Source organism: Erythranthe guttata, chromosome 14 (genome assembly GCF_056151865.1).
Source record: "Erythranthe guttata isolate IM_541 chromosome 14, IM_541, whole genome shotgun sequence".
In the NCBI taxonomy this organism is placed as follows: domain Eukaryota; kingdom Viridiplantae; phylum Streptophyta; class Magnoliopsida; order Lamiales; family Phrymaceae; genus Erythranthe; species Erythranthe guttata.
In genome coordinates, this window is record NC_142546.1 from 3841485 (window position 1) to 3857424 (window position 15940).

At 32.5% G+C, this 15940-nt stretch overlaps 1 protein-coding gene and 1 long non-coding RNA gene across 2 annotated transcripts; both read left to right on the forward strand.

Annotated features, from left to right (window-relative positions):
* Positions 1-5569: 5569 nt before the first annotated feature.
* On the forward strand, positions 5570-10411 carry LOC105958607 (uncharacterized). Its single transcript, XM_088814025.1, has 9 exons — positions 5570-6091; positions 6495-6695; positions 6992-7084; positions 7317-7499; positions 7583-7685; positions 7777-7962; positions 8221-9152; positions 9501-9871; positions 9966-10411. Exons 1-9 carry the CDS (start codon positions 5828-5830, stop codon positions 10024-10026), a joined length of 2394 nt encoding a protein of 797 aa, XP_088670151.1. The 5' UTR covers positions 5570-5827; the 3' UTR covers positions 10027-10411.
* Positions 10412-13966: 3555 nt separating this feature from the next.
* LOC105958613 (uncharacterized) lies at positions 13967-15401 on the forward strand. The gene is made up of 2 exons (XR_001172891.2): positions 13967-14305; positions 15141-15401. It is a non-coding gene; the product is annotated as an uncharacterized LOC105958613 (long non-coding RNA).
* The last annotated feature ends 539 nt before the right edge of the window (positions 15402-15940 follow it).

Consider the following 15940-nt stretch of genomic DNA (forward strand, 5'->3'; position numbering starts at 1 on the left):
AAATAAACATATTATTGTCTTAAAAACTTCGGTAACTAGTTATATTCCCCCGTTCTATTCCATGTTATGTTTATTAATACTTATAATGAAAAATAAGTTTAACTAGCTTTGTCAAACAATGTATCGTAGAAATTTGGTTTGAATTGTAGTGTTTTTGGTACATAGCAGCCTAACTCCTACACCCTTGAGGTATGGCAATGTTTGGGTAATTACGGTCACCCCTTCTTTTAAATACTTTTACATAAAATTTAGGATAAATTTCAGTTTACCCACTTGTACTCTGCCCAAGAACCACTTTACCCACTCGTACTCTTAATTTTGTCGATTTACCCCCTTGTACTTGTACAATTTCACAATATAACCCTCTTCGTCAACTTTTTTCGATTTTGACTCTGACGCCATTTGGTCAAGAGTCAAAATATTGACGTAAATATTGATTTTTTTCGATTTTGACTCTCGACATTATAAAAGAGAAAGTTTCACACATTCATATATTTTTTTCTTTACACTGGGTGGAATCGATCAATTTTTGGGTCTTGATTTTTACTAAGTTAGGGGTTCAATTTGAGGATATCTTGGAAGGGGAAGTGGTGGGAGAAGAAGAAATGACAATATTGACGGAAGATAAACGATGCGTTATAGGCAGTGGCAATTTTGTAATTTACACAGTTCACCAAACAGCGTCAAAGTCAAAATTGTCAAAAGTTGAAGGAAAGGGCTGTATTGGGAAATTGTACAAGTACAAGGGGGTAAATCAATGAAATTAAGAGTACGAGGGGGTAAAGTGATTCTCAAGCAGATTACGAGGGGGTAAAGTGGAATTTACCATAAAATTTATGTAATTTGGTTATTTACTGAACCAACCAAATCGTATATTCAGTTCGGTAAATAGTATGAAATGTTGCCGTAACGAAATTTTGATTCGATTTTACCAATCTAACATCCCTAAATTTACATTTGGAAGGGTTTTTTTCATAAAATAATGCATAGTTGAGGGATCACTATAATTATTACCCAAACAAGAGAGAATTTCATGTAATTTGACCATAACTCAGGGGTGTCCTTAATTCGCCCTAACGGTTTTGATAGATTATAATCCCACTTTTCTGTATCATCACACAATTAGTTGGATCTCGCTTGATTTCACTATTTAATACATTTTTTTATTTGACCTATTATTTTTTGTGGTAACCTATACTAATGAGGTAACCAATTGATCCACTTTTGATCTGCTTCTTTCGATCGATAATTTTATTGTCGGACTGGTAATTTTAATCGATTCATATATAAATGAGTCGATCGGTAGTTTTCAGTTTACTCAAAAATCGGTTAGCTGACATTATCAACCTACCGACTTTTTTAATAATTATTTTTATTATAAATATTAAATTATAATTCTTTTTTTTATGTTAAAACAATGTATAAAAGACGTTAAAGCTCAAAAATTCAAAACACAAATTTATAAACCTCTCCGTACTTTTTCTATTTTATAATTCTTATTTCGTATTCTTCATTATATATTAACTTATTAATAAAAAAAAACTCTTAATGTTAAATTAAGATTTTTACTACATAAGTTTTCCCAAAATTTTGTATATCTTTTGAAAAAAAACTTTTAAGAACATCTTATTATTGTTAAAAAAAACAGTAAATAGAATCGATAATACCAACTAACCAACCATTGTTTACCCGACAAAATCGGTTGCCAACAATTATCCGACCCATAATAGTCGGGTCGATAATGGTTTTCAATTTTCAGCAAAGTTAGGTGGTAATTGACCAATAATTACCCCACCTTAGCCAACCCTATTTTGTTTTTACTTTTTACCACTAGGGTAAATATACTGGAGTTAATTACGTAAAACCTTTTATGTAATTTGAAATTGCAGAAGAAGGTGAAAATACCCTAATAAAATCTTAATAACATATGAAATTTAAAATTTTATGGAAAAAAAATTACAAAAAATATATATTAAATATCTAAAGAAAAGAAAAGGAAAAAAAAACTTCTCATCTTCTGCCTCCAATCCAACCCACGTCGAAAAACCATAGAAATACGGAACTAAAATTGGATTGAAAATCGCAATTGCCGGTAATTTTATATACCATTCCAATTCCGTTCGAAATAAATTCGGATGAATCGAAAATCAGAATGAAAAATACAGTTCCAAATTCGGATATTTCTGGATCGGAATTGGCAGAATTTGGAAATTCCATTCCAATTTCCACCCTTGATTTATTCTTACATGATTATATTTTTTTTAATAAATTTGAAAGAGTTTTATTAATGTTTTAAGTAAATGTAATAGATATATTTCCTATTAAATGCTAAGTTTTACTAGAAAGTCTTATGACACCAAAGAAAGTCGTGTGCTTTCTTAAAAAATATATGGTTAAAAATATATGTTTGGGATTTTGATATTTTTTTTTATTAAAGAATGAAATTGCAAATTACAACAGAGAACAATTATTGTTGTCATAAATTTTTATTACAATATTTTTTATTTCAATGTATATTCGATGAATTTCTAATTTTGTCACTGTCACCACTTGTGAGACTACATATACTACTTTAGTTACACCTCAAATATAGTTGGTTGCGAATTCATTCATTACTAAAAAAAAAAAAGCCTACTACAAAACTAGTTGGGGCCATAAATGTTATAATATTTTGGTATTTATCTTGTATTCTATATTATAAATGTGAATCAATAGTACGTGATTCATAAAAATATATATACTTAAATAGAATATATTATAAACTTGGTGTATATTTACATATAAAATCTAATATGAGATGAAACCCGATTTGTTCAATACTACAATGAGTAAGTTTATTAATTATATTTTACTGTACACGTGTATATGTCAATTCCGTGTAGACGAAAGGTAAAAAAATACCCAATGTAGATCAGTAAGCCCCGTAGCATCTACAAAAACCTATGAAGCATCTAATCACGATAGAAGATCTTGATAACTACAAAAAATGACTCAAATCGAACGTAAAAGTGTTGAAAGTCAATTAATTAGACGGTTTTTAGCTAGTGAACGTCTCAAATTTGCGATTTTTGAATATATAATTTTTCTCCTTACGAAAATAATATATAATTTTCCTTGTGCGATAATATAATTTCGGATTGACATAACCAGATTTCAAATAAATTCACCCTTTTCCATCCCAATAAAAAATGCCACTTTTTTCCAAACCCTATTCTTGCTTTTTTCATTTCCAACTTAATGAAAAAAGTAAAAAAAAAAAAAAAATTAAAAAATAATAGAACAAATTGTAAAAAAAATATCCATGAGATAATTCAAAAGAGGAAAAATGTCATTATTATTACATCCTAAAAACGAAGGGATAAAATGGTCTTAAAAAAAAGGTTGGCGTGTGCTTATCAATTCTTAAAGAGTGGGATGGGTAAGGATTTAATGAGAAGAAAAGGGCCAAAAGCCTCATCAGTTACAAGTGCCAAAGTCAATAAATGTAAGGAGATTACACTATTCTTCAAAATTGTTATTACATTAATCTTTTATTTATTTAATTGTTGCCACTAGCAATTATTATTTTCAATTAAAGAGATGAGAACCTTCAACAACTTTCATTATTTACTCCAAAACACAATATATATTACAAAAAATAATCGTCACAATTCACCCCCACCCCCACCCCCCCAAAAACTGTATTTAGAAAATCAGTAATAAAATTTTGGGCAAATTACGACCATCCCTGATGTATGACCAAATTATAAAAATAACCATATTATTTGAGTAATTACAGCCACCCTGTAATTTGAAATTTGAAAAATATTTTGTATGAGTTGTCGGATAAGCACACCATAATTTCATGAGCAAACGATGACGTCATCACATGTGTAATCACCAACTCATATTAGTAGGATATTACTAAGGGGGTTAACATTTAATTAATCTTATGACCCCAAAAAATTGTATTATTTTAAAAAAAAATTTGGGGTTAAAAATCTAATATCCATACTCTAATTTGTTGAATAGATTTGAATTGAGTATTATGCATGTTAACATTGATTATAGAATTTTTACTTCTTGCTTTTATGATTGATGATAAATTAAAAAGAATGATGCGTGTAATCGTGTATATATATATATATATATATCGGACAATATAACCGCGGTTGATCAAGTTTGACGGAAAGTAAGATTGATTATTGCATATACTATATATGATTGACGTACGAGGAAGTAATACGTGTCAAACAATAACGAGCCAAAAATTACGCAGATATATTTCGAACACGTGCTATACAGAGAACTACGTAACTTACTTTACATGTTAATATTGATTATAGAATTTTTACTTCTTGCTCTTATGATTGATGATAAATTAAAAAGAATGACGCGTGTAATTGTGTATATATATATCGGACAATATAACTGCGGTTGATCAAGTTTGAGGGAAAGTAAGATTGATTATTGCATATACTATATATGATTGACGTACGAGGAAGTAATACGTGTCGAACGATAACGAGTTAAAATTACGCAGATATATTTCGAACACGTGCTATACAGAGAACTACGTAACTTACTTTACAAATAATTAATATACGACAAATTAAATATTTATTATCATGTCGGTGATCATATCTTTGTCGAGGATCTTTCTAAAGCTACTTTCCACTAAATTCTAGCCGTTAATTTAAAAAAACGATCGTTGTACGTGATCATGTACCACGTGTAACGATAAATTTTGTTCGGTAGTTATATTTTTTACACGTATAGAATCTATTTAACGGTCGAATTTAGTACACAATAATTAAAAAAAAAAAAAACTTAAAAATGTACCTATTGTTCACTTCACTTGTGATACATAAATAGTAAGAATCAAAATAAATAATTAAATAAATTAAGTTTCAATATTATTATTGCATTCCCCCCTAGATTTTTTAATTAACAAAATCAATAATAGCAACCGAGCCCAAATAAAATAACAATTACTAAATAAAGAAACGACGCCGTACAACGAACAAACATCCTCGTACGCCGCCGTTTTTACACATTCTTTTTTAATTTTAATTTATTAATATAAAAAACGTCTATTTATCTTCCCTTCGTCGCGTCCCATATGTAAGATTTTCTTACAACCCAAAAAGGGAAAAAGCAGAAAATAAAATCCACACCTACACTCACACTCACACACACACACATATATATATATATATATATGTAATAAGCCTGTATATTTATGTAGAGAGAGATAGAGATAGAGATAAAGAGAGGAGAGAGAAAGTGGGTGGGGAAGGAGGAAGATATATGGTGCCGAGGTTGTTTTATATATTTTGTCACCTCTGCAAATAACTGAAAACAAAAAAGGCGTAGAGAGAGAGAGAGATAGATAGAGAGAGAAAGTAAAAGGTTTTTTGGAGAAGACGAATACAAACAAAATAATTACATTTTTCGTCTTCATCTCCCGGATTTCTCGTTCTCTCTCTTTTCTTTGCTTTTTTCTCTCTCGGACAACTCTTTTCGAAAATTTAATCCCTTTTCTCCCATATATATATACGCACCCACACCCACAAAAACACACACAAAAACACACACACACACACACATACCTCAATTTTATCTAAACCTCTCTTGTCCGAGAGAAAAAGAATTTTTTTATCAATCTGCTTTTTCACGTGACAAAAGAGGCAATTAGAACCCATCTTCCTCCTCAAACGGCATAGTTGTAATAGTGTAGATAAATCAAGAATTGAAATTAAAAGAATCTTGAACAATTGTTTCTGTTCTACTGTTTCATTCTTTCTTTCTTTTTTTGGTGTGTGTCTGTGTTTTTTTTTTGTGTAAAATGACGGTGAGGATGGGTGAGCTTGGGGTGGTGGGGAATTCGGGGGGCGATGCAGCGGCGGCGGCGGCGGAGCGTCTGCCTCTGGGGTGGAGGATGGGTCCTCCGCCCGATCTGGCGGAGATCAGTGAAGAACGCCTCTCGGCGGCGGAGGAGGCGGCGGAGCAAGTGATGAATTGGGTGCACCCAACACTTGACTCAGAGGAGAAAAGACGTGACGTCATTGACTTTGTTCAAGAACTCGTCAAAACTCGTCTTAACTGTGAGGTGATGAATCTTTTTTCTCTTTCTTTTTATTTTTTATTTTTTTTTATTCAAAGTCAATTAATTCCATTCCACCTTTTTCTTAATTTTAATTTTTTTATTTTTTTATTTGCATGCCACTGAAGGTGGTAGCTTCTGCAACTGTTCATCAATCTTCTTAATTTTTTTTTTAATTAAAGATTATTACAAAATGATTATTCAACCTGCATTGTAATAGATCTGACTTAAAATGTAGTATTCGCTATCTCTGTGCACTAATTTCAGCAATTTTTTTTTTTTTTTTTTTTTTTTTAATAATTTCTTTAAGTGTTGAATTTTTTTGAATTGTTTAATGATTGAGTAATAAAATAACTAATAAAATAATAAAAAAATAATAATAAAAAATGATGTAATTTGGTACCTGCAGGTTGTCTCCTATGGGTCAGTACCACTGAAGACATACCTCCCAGATGGGGATATAGATCTAACGGTCCTAAAAAGACCTAATTCTTCTGCTGCTGCTGGAACATCTTCTTTACCACAAGATGTTCTTGCTCTCTTACAAGAGCAACAGCAGTTACAAAACCCTAATTTCCCTGTCAGAGACACCAACTTCATCGATGCTGAGGTACTTAATTCATTTTTGTTTTCTTTTTTTTTTTTTATAAAAATTTATAGGTTTTTTACTTTTCAATGTGTTCTTGAATTTATAACAAGTTGAATTGAATTTATATGTGGGCAATTTTTGTGGCTAATAAATACCTAGCGTTCGTTAAGATCTGTTTATGTTCGTTTCTTGTGACAAAGAGGGGTGGTGTAATCGAACTCTCGGTGCATTACTTTCGCCGTAATTTAGTTCAAAACATGCACTAATATTGTTTTTGTGAGGTTCTTACTTACTTACTTATAAATCTACGACGGCAGGTGAAGCTTGTTAAATGCAATATCTGCGACACGGTCATCGACATTTCCTTCAATCAGCTAGGAGGAATTTCCACGCTCTCTTTCCTCGAGCAGGTATCGTTTATTCAACACTTTATTTTTCTCCGAAATTAGGGTTTTCTTCTTTTTTTTTTTTTCGTTCGTGCGGCGGCAATAAATGCATATCGTTTCCTTTTCGACATGTGTTTCTTGCAAAAAATAGGATCGATTGGATTATTCCTTATATAGTACTGTCACGTTTGTTTGAGATATTTCGTTTATTTTATTTTGATCATCTGACATGTTTAATTTATAAATAATAATTCAGGTCGATCGATATGTTGGGAGAGACCATCTATTTAAACGAAGCATTATTCTAGTGAAAACATGGTGTTTTTACGAGAGCCGAATTCTTGGCGCTCACCATGGTTTACTTTCTACGTACGCGTTGGAGGCACTCGTTTTGTACATATTCAATCATTTCCATTCATCTTTTAACAGCCCTTTAGCGGTAAATATACTCTGATTTTCATATAAATATAGATGTTTATTTCTAGTTTATTTAATTATTTATTTCAAATTATTTATATGTAGGCACTCTACAAATTTGTGGAATACTACAGTCAATTCGACTGGGACAACTACTGCATCAGTTTGAACGGCCCCGTTTGTAAATCATCGCTCCCGTATATAGTTGGTCAGCATTTTTTTTCGTGAACTTCGTCTCCTTGTAATGATTATTCGATTTTTTTTTTAATTTTTAATTGTTTTAATTTTTTTTTGTGCAGTGGGGAGGCCTGAAAATGGATGCGATTATCCGTTGCTTTGCGACGAATTTCTCGATTACTGCATGGAATTGTTTGCAGCTCCTTTGAAGGGTATCGATGCAAACCCGAAGCCTTTTCAGAGTAAACATTTAAATATTATCGACCCGCTCAAGGAGAATAATAATCTCGGCCGCAGTGTTAGTCGTGGTGAGAAATACCGTCACTGATTTTTTTTTTTCCCGATTTAATCGAAATTCTGCATGCGCTATTATAAGACGAGTTCGTTATTTAAGTTGAATTTATGAATACTTACCATGCATGATGAAAGGGTTTCTCCGTTTTTGCTTTTTTTGGCTTTCGTTAATCGTCGGTTCTTCGAACTTCTTAATCTTTTATTTGAATGAATATATGGTATTATTTATCAGTAAGAATTTCTTGAAAATTTCGTTTTTGCTTGTCTCCTAGCGAACTACTTCCGTATACGAAGTGCGTTCAAGTTCGGGGCCCACAGGCTGGGAGAAATTCTTCAAAGACCAATAGAGACAATCAGCGACGAAATCTCCGCATTATTCGAACAGACGCGCGGAAGGCATGCAAATCAATGCACATCGACCAGCAAACGGCGCCTTACCGTCTTAGAATTCAGCGACGGAAGAGAAGACGAAGAAGAAGAAGAAGATTCCTTCGCATTGGAATCGATTTCCGACTATGACGACAACTATGACGACATGCTTACGACAGAGCAGTACGCGACTGATTTCAGCGACGAAGTCGAAATTAGCGACGAAAAGTACGCCCTCGCAGCAGCAGCAACTAACTCCGACTCTTACGTATCGAGCGGCGGCCATTATACTTCGTCGCTTTCGGAGAACTATTTATGTCAACCAAAAGGAGTCTCCTCTTCGAAATCGTCTACCGAAAACGGAAGCTCGCATGCTCAGCAAATTGACTCCGAACACGAGAAAAATGTCGAAACAATGAATAATTTGTCTCTCGATTTTAGAGAAACCTGTTCGACGAGCGTAGGAGGGGAATCGGAATATTCTGATTCTGATTCCGATCCTTTGGCCGACCTAACTGGAGACAACGACAGCAATCTCAGGAGTTTGCTTCGCGGGCAGTTAACCCTAGGGTTTGCTCTACCTTCACCCCCGGTGCACAATTTTTCGGCTCACCCTTCTCTAATCCATCACATTAACCCGTGGGAAATCGTTCGTCAATCGATGCCATTCAGGCATAACGAGTTTTCCCATATGAACCATCCGCACCAAATATCCGCTGGAGCCCCGGGGTATCATACCACGTACCCTCACGTCGATCCCCCGTTTCTCGGCACTCCTTTCAATTTTGAGGGGATGCCTAAAGCACGAGGAACCGGCACATTCTTTCCTCCAGTGGTTAGTATTTTGTTTTTATTGCATTTAACACCCCTATGTTATCTCGAATTGCTAAAAACCCCCCCTGTTACAAATATTAGCAAAAAAATAAACCCCCCTAAAGATGCATTTTTTTAGCACATAACACCCTAAATAATGCGTTTTTAGGGAGTAGTTGGTAATAAAATTGATATCGTTGAGGCGTAACACGGGGAATTCTTTAACAATTAGAGTAAACACATGTGCGCTGAATGCACTTAATTAACATTTAGTTTTTATCCCACGTATATTTAATTTGCTCGTTACTTCGTTCTCGTTACTTGCTAAATTTGACGATTTGTTATCCTTTTTTTTTTTCTTTGTTTGCAGAATCAATTTTACGTTGACAAGTTTCCGCATGGAAGGGGGAGGAATAAGGGGCCGAGCTACCACTATCAAGATAATTTTCGCAGGTACGGCGGCCAAAGCAACGGCGTAGGAGTATATAACGGTGGTGATTCGAATTTGTACGGAAACGGAAGAAGATTTCAAGGCCGGAAAAAGAGTACTCATTGGCAATCACCTCGCGGGAATCAAAGCAATGGGTATGTAAGCAACCGTTCGTGTAGGGTCGAGTTTGGATCGGTCGGGAATCTCGGAGACGTTTGTGGATCTTCTTCTAGTGTTAGGGCCGGACCCACTCTCGGCGGGCCCACAATGAAAATGCATCATGGTTCATCATCAATGAGCATGCAAGAAAGGTACCGATATATATTATTTGAACGTGCATGTGTTCTAAAATCTATAGACTCGGTTTTTCGGTTTTTATTTATTATATTTTTTTCTTTTTTTAAGGTTCGGAAGGCAGTCGATCCACTTGAAGAATGAAAAAGAGTTTCCTCCGTTGTGCCAATAAGAATTCCATTTGAGGCCGATGAAGAAAGAAGAAAGAAAGTGCGCGGCAGGAATCTTTATTTAGGTAGAATCGGAAATGCGGGAGAGTACCCTTTTTGTCGTGTGGCGACGAGACAGCGGTAGAATAGCATTTTAGTGCATTTGCGGTTCAATTTATGAGTTTTGTTAGAATTTGTTGATCCCTATTAATTAAGCTCTTCTGAATTCTGATAGATATAGATTATCTATCTCTATATCTATCCTATTTATCATCTTGGTTGGTTAATTAAGTACTCTTTGCACCTTATTCCAGTTTTTTTATGCTTGCATGTTGATACTGGAAATTTGGTGTTGGATGTAAATTAAACTTTGTTGATCCTAATTTAAGGACTTCAATTCCTGATCAATTTATGGGTTTCTTTTATTTTTATTTTTTTAATTTGTTGTTTTTTTTTATTTTTCAATTATATATATATATATATATATATATATATATATATATATATATATAATGTGAAGGAAATTCTATTTTTCTTTCAAAACCAAATATGAAGATGTAAGTAAAACTATATACTTTGGATAAGAATCAAAACATGGAAACCCTAATTTATTTAATGTGGTATGGTTGAATGATTTCTTTTGGTGGTGGGAAAAAAGTTTGGGAGAGAAAACAAAATGTTTGGATAGATTTTGTTTTTCTCTAATAGAAAGAGTAGCTAAGCATGGCAATTTAGGAAATTTGGGATGGTGTAATTTTAATTTTCTAGAACAAAGATAGTAATTTATTAAGTTTGTTGGTTAAATGAGAGAATAGATGGTTTAAAATTACCCATCGTCATGATCGGATAGTCCTCTCTACATCGGATAATCCTGCACAATTAATTTACACATAGTTAGTTGCACGCACTTATATGTATATGTGCCTAGTGAGTAGTTATTTTTATAAATATATAATATGGTTCATGATTACCCGATACTTTTCACCGGATATAGTATCTCATAGCCATCAATGGACCAAATCTTATTTTATTTATTTATTTTATTTTTTGTTTCCTTTATTGGTTAGGAGGCTGATAATATTCCACGGGTGTTTAAATAAAAAATGGGAAAAATTAGCAAGAGTCCCTTCATTTAGAAAAATCTTATGAGGTAGAATCTCTTAAAAAAATAATTTGAGAAAACCCCCTCATATTTTTTTGCGATTTTCTAATTAATTTTATGTTTTTCACGAAATTTGAATTAAACTGGACGCTAATCAACTATGCTGTTTGCATAGTCGATATGTTAATCGACTATAGTTGATTAAAATATTAAAGCATATATTAGACCTAAAAATAATAAATCGACTATAAAAAATATAGTTGATTTATTAATTGACTATGCAAAAAACATAGTCAATTAGCGTCTAGTCAAATCCAAATTTCGCGAAAAAACATAATCGTCGTTGTGTTCCACGTCCGCGGCCGTAACTCCACCGCCCTCGTCTGCAGCAAGTGGTACGCCGTCGAGCTCGCCATCCGCTCCGCCTTCTCCCTCTGCAGCAACCTCCGTGACCTCTTCATGGTCCCCACCTTTTTTCAATCCGTCTCCCAGCTCGACCGCTCACCCCTCTTATCTTGAAAGGGGTACGTGTTTATCTCAAAAAGTGAATTATGATTTAGGCATTTTTCTTTAATGAAATGTTTGAGGGTTTATGTCAAAGAGCCAATTTTTTTTTTTTTTTTTTTTTTATTTGGGGTATTTATATTAAATTATTTAAAGTAAGTAAAAATGTGATTGTGAACGGATGGCAATTGGTCGTTATGGGGCATGTATACCTAAACCCGAGACCCGATCTGCGAAAAATATAAAAAACCCAAAACTGTCCCAACCTGTTTTAGCTTAGATCAGGACCCACCCCAACCCATACTCGAATTAAACGGTTCTGACCCGCCCTTACATGTTAGACCGGTTAACATAAAAAAAATTAATACTTTTTAACTTTCATAATATTTTGCTTGTATATTTTAACAAAAAAATCTCAAAATGAAAATACAATATTTGGAAAAAAACTTGAAAACGTGATATAAAGTGAATAATAAAATTACATAATTAATTATATATATTTAACTTCTACAATAAAAAAAGTGCAAATGCAAGATGATTAGCGCTAGCGGTGGTCGACAAGTTTGATAGATATAACTTACGAGTAACAAGATTCAAAAAAGAAAACGGGAAAATTGACAAATGAAATAGACACGGTGAAAGTTGGAAGTTTGATGAATGAAATCCAAAATTAATTTGTATATATAGATTAACTATTAAATATAATATATTTATACGGATTAGTTGTGGGTCGGTTTCAGTAAGACTCGTAAGTTGACCTAGAACTGTCCGGTTCTAGAAACCTAAACCCATTACCCGATCCAAAATCATTTAACTTACCCATATCGGCCCCAAACATAAAGATCGGTTTCGGGTCTAAGACCTGACAAACTCTTACCCATTGCCATCCCTAAAAGAGTGGTGAATTGTATGAATTTTATGTGCGACATAGAAGATTGAAACTAGAGCTAATTTGTTTTACTGATTTGAGTGTGTTTGATGGAGAGGGTGGAGAGGACAAGGGGAATTTGCTAAAAGTTAATTACAATGATTTTTTTTTTCCTTCGATAAAAGTTTCTGTTTTGTTCGTTTTATTAAAAATATGTATTGTAAAAAGAATAAAATTTAAATATAGGGTTTTTGTGCATAAGCCCCCAACCAAACATCTTTATTATTCTAGGTTTAGGGGTTATATCTCTTTCACCAATAAGCCCATCCCTTTAATATTTATTATAAACTAACATTTTCCCCCGTGCGATACACGAGATATTATTTAAATAGTGAAAAAAAATAATCAATTTAATACATAATAAAAAAATATAATACCTAATATAATAAAATTTAATAATGTAGTATTATTCATATGAATTTCTAGCTTTATCTCTTATCACTTGAGATACATTGATAAAAATTAGGAGATCAATAATTGTTGAAAATTATAGTTAAAAATTTACTACAGAAAAATATTAAAAATAAATAATTACATAAGTAGCAGTAAGGTAGAATTCTTCACGGGTTAGTTTTAATTTTAATAATTGTTAAAAATTATAGTTAAAGATTAGTAGAGAAAAAATATTAAAAATAAATAATTACAGAAATACCATTAGAGTTTTTTAGACTTGTCTAGCGTTTCTTTCTTTTATATATAAGATAAAGGAAACATTCATGTATATGACAATATTACCCCAAAATCTTTATACTCAATTCTTAATTGTAACCCCAATTTAATCAATTTTGTCCACAAAATTTCAATTTTGACCATAAAAATCCAATTTGACTTTTTTTTTTCAAAAACTTTTGTTTTTCAAATTTTTTTTGCTGCCGGATTCCGGCATTGACTTTTCGATTTTTTTTCCTTTCGGATTTTTTCACCGGTTTCCGGCATTGATTTTTTTTTTATTTTTTATTTTTTATTTTTCTGGTCTGTTTGTTTCCTTTAAAGTAGCAAAACCAGTTCTTGAGATATACTGATGAAAAATAGGAGATGAAAAATACAAATAAAAATAACCATTAATTTTAATTTTCCGTTAGGGTGAGAGTTGCCACTTGCCATAACGTTTCTTACTTTTATATATAAAGATATACCCATATTCTTTTTAACAAAAGGTATTTAGTACAGTGCGCGCGGACACATTATGAACTGCGCGTTATGAACTTATGTGAACAATGCAACCAGTTGCCAAGCCATAAGTTTATTGGGGAAATGAGGGATAACCCCCTAGTTTTGAAAATATATATGGATAAGTCCTATTGATTTTTCTTTTCTAGTCAAAAACCCGAATTCTAATCTTAATTTGATAGACCCCCCTAGATAAATTAAAATACCTGTTTTACCCTTTTAATTTCATTCAAACCCTAACTCCCTAGCCTTTTCTCCCACTCCCACTCCCACATCTCTCAGCCGACATTTATCCCCCCTCTCTCTCTCTTTCTCCCTTTCTCTCTCTCTTCATCTCTCTAACTCTCGCTCTACCCACAGTCCACCGTCGCCGCCGCTGTTCCCTCCCCTCGTTGCGCCGCCGCCGCTGCTCCCCACCTCGTTGTGCCGCCGTCGCCGCTCCCCTACCTCGCTGCGCCGTTGTTGCCGTTCCGCTACCTCGCAACGCCGCCGTCGCCACTCCCCTACCTCGCAGCGCCGCCGCCGCTCCTCTACAAAAAAATATTGATACCAATTACCGCAAATACACTCTCAAATCCAACCACATAGATCAACACAGGTCACTTTCTTCTTCTGTATTATTCATTATTCTCCTCAGATCAGATCCTCACATTATTATCATTTTGATTTAATTAATTAGCTGTCTCATTATTAGATCTACTATTATTTTTAAAATTAGATCTACTATTTTTTAAGATCTGTGAATAATTAATATTAAAATATTTTTCTTTGGATTAATTTGATTTTTTATTTCGTTTGATTCTTATGTTGTTTATTTTTGTTATAAATGATTTTTGTTATAAATATTTTTTATTTCGTAACAATTAGTGGCATTGAGTTTGAATTTTTGGTGTTTTTGTTTTGATTTTGGGGCAATGATTGGGAGATTTGTAGCTTTTTGGCTAAGGTAGCTAATCTGTAACTTTTATTTTGTTGGTTATGAGTTGATTTATAATGTAAATGTTTAAATGGGTGATTTGAGTCAGGTGAATATACAATTATATTTAGTCATATACAGTCATATGTAGTCATATATAGTCATATACTACAGTCATATATAGTCATATATTACAGTCATATATTACAGTCATATGTAGTCATATATAGTCATATATTACAGTCATATATAGTCATATATTACAGTCATATGTAGTCATATATAGTCATATATTACAGTCATATATAGTCATATATTACAGTCATATGTAGTCATATATAGTCATGGCTACATATTACTATACATGACTATAGAACTTGTAGTATACTATAGTCATTTGTATTCGATATCAGTTAAGTAAATTTATCAACAAAAAAAATTATGTTTTTTTGTATTTTTCATGTAATCTAACTCGCATGTTCCATTTTGCTCTTTAACTTGTATTTTTTTGTCGCAGGTTTTGCTTTTATTATGCTTTTATGACATGCAGGGAATAAGATGCGATGAAGTGCCTAATGAAGTTGGATTCATGCTACAGTAATCTAGACTTTATGTCACTATATATTAATATAGATAATTGTAGATAACTATAGTCACCTGTAGTAACATATAGTTATATGTATGTTATAGGTTTTTTAATGTGTTCATGTTTGAAGAACATATGCATGTGATTGTATTTTTTTTTATTTTTTGTTTGTTAGTTGATTTATAATATCAATATCTAAATTGTGAATTTTATTTATTAGTGTAGATGAATTTTGGGGTAAAAAGAGAATACATGACTTTATATAACTATACTTTCAGTTCAGGAATTTTACTAAAATTTGAATTAATAAAAAAAATTAAAAAAATTAAAAAAATTGAAATATTGAAAAAATCGAAATATTAAAAAAATTGAAATATTAAAAAAAAATCGAAATATTAAAAAAAATTATTTTTAAAAAATATACTACTAATAAAAAAAAAGGTACAATATATGTACAGGAATAAAAAAATATTAAATTAAAATTATGATATATGCAGTACAAAAATATTAAATGCAGGTTCAAAATGATAAATGCAGTTGGTGAAAATACTGAATGCAGTTGGGCGAAAATTGCAAATAAGGGCACAATAGTACTTTTACCTCTCCAGGGGTGTATCTCAAAGAAAGATTTTTAGGGGTGGACCTATGCCTATATATTTTCCATATGAGGGGTGTATATCAAATGGACCCAAGTTTATTATCAAAGTTCGGTACCTAGTTTCCAAAGTTTA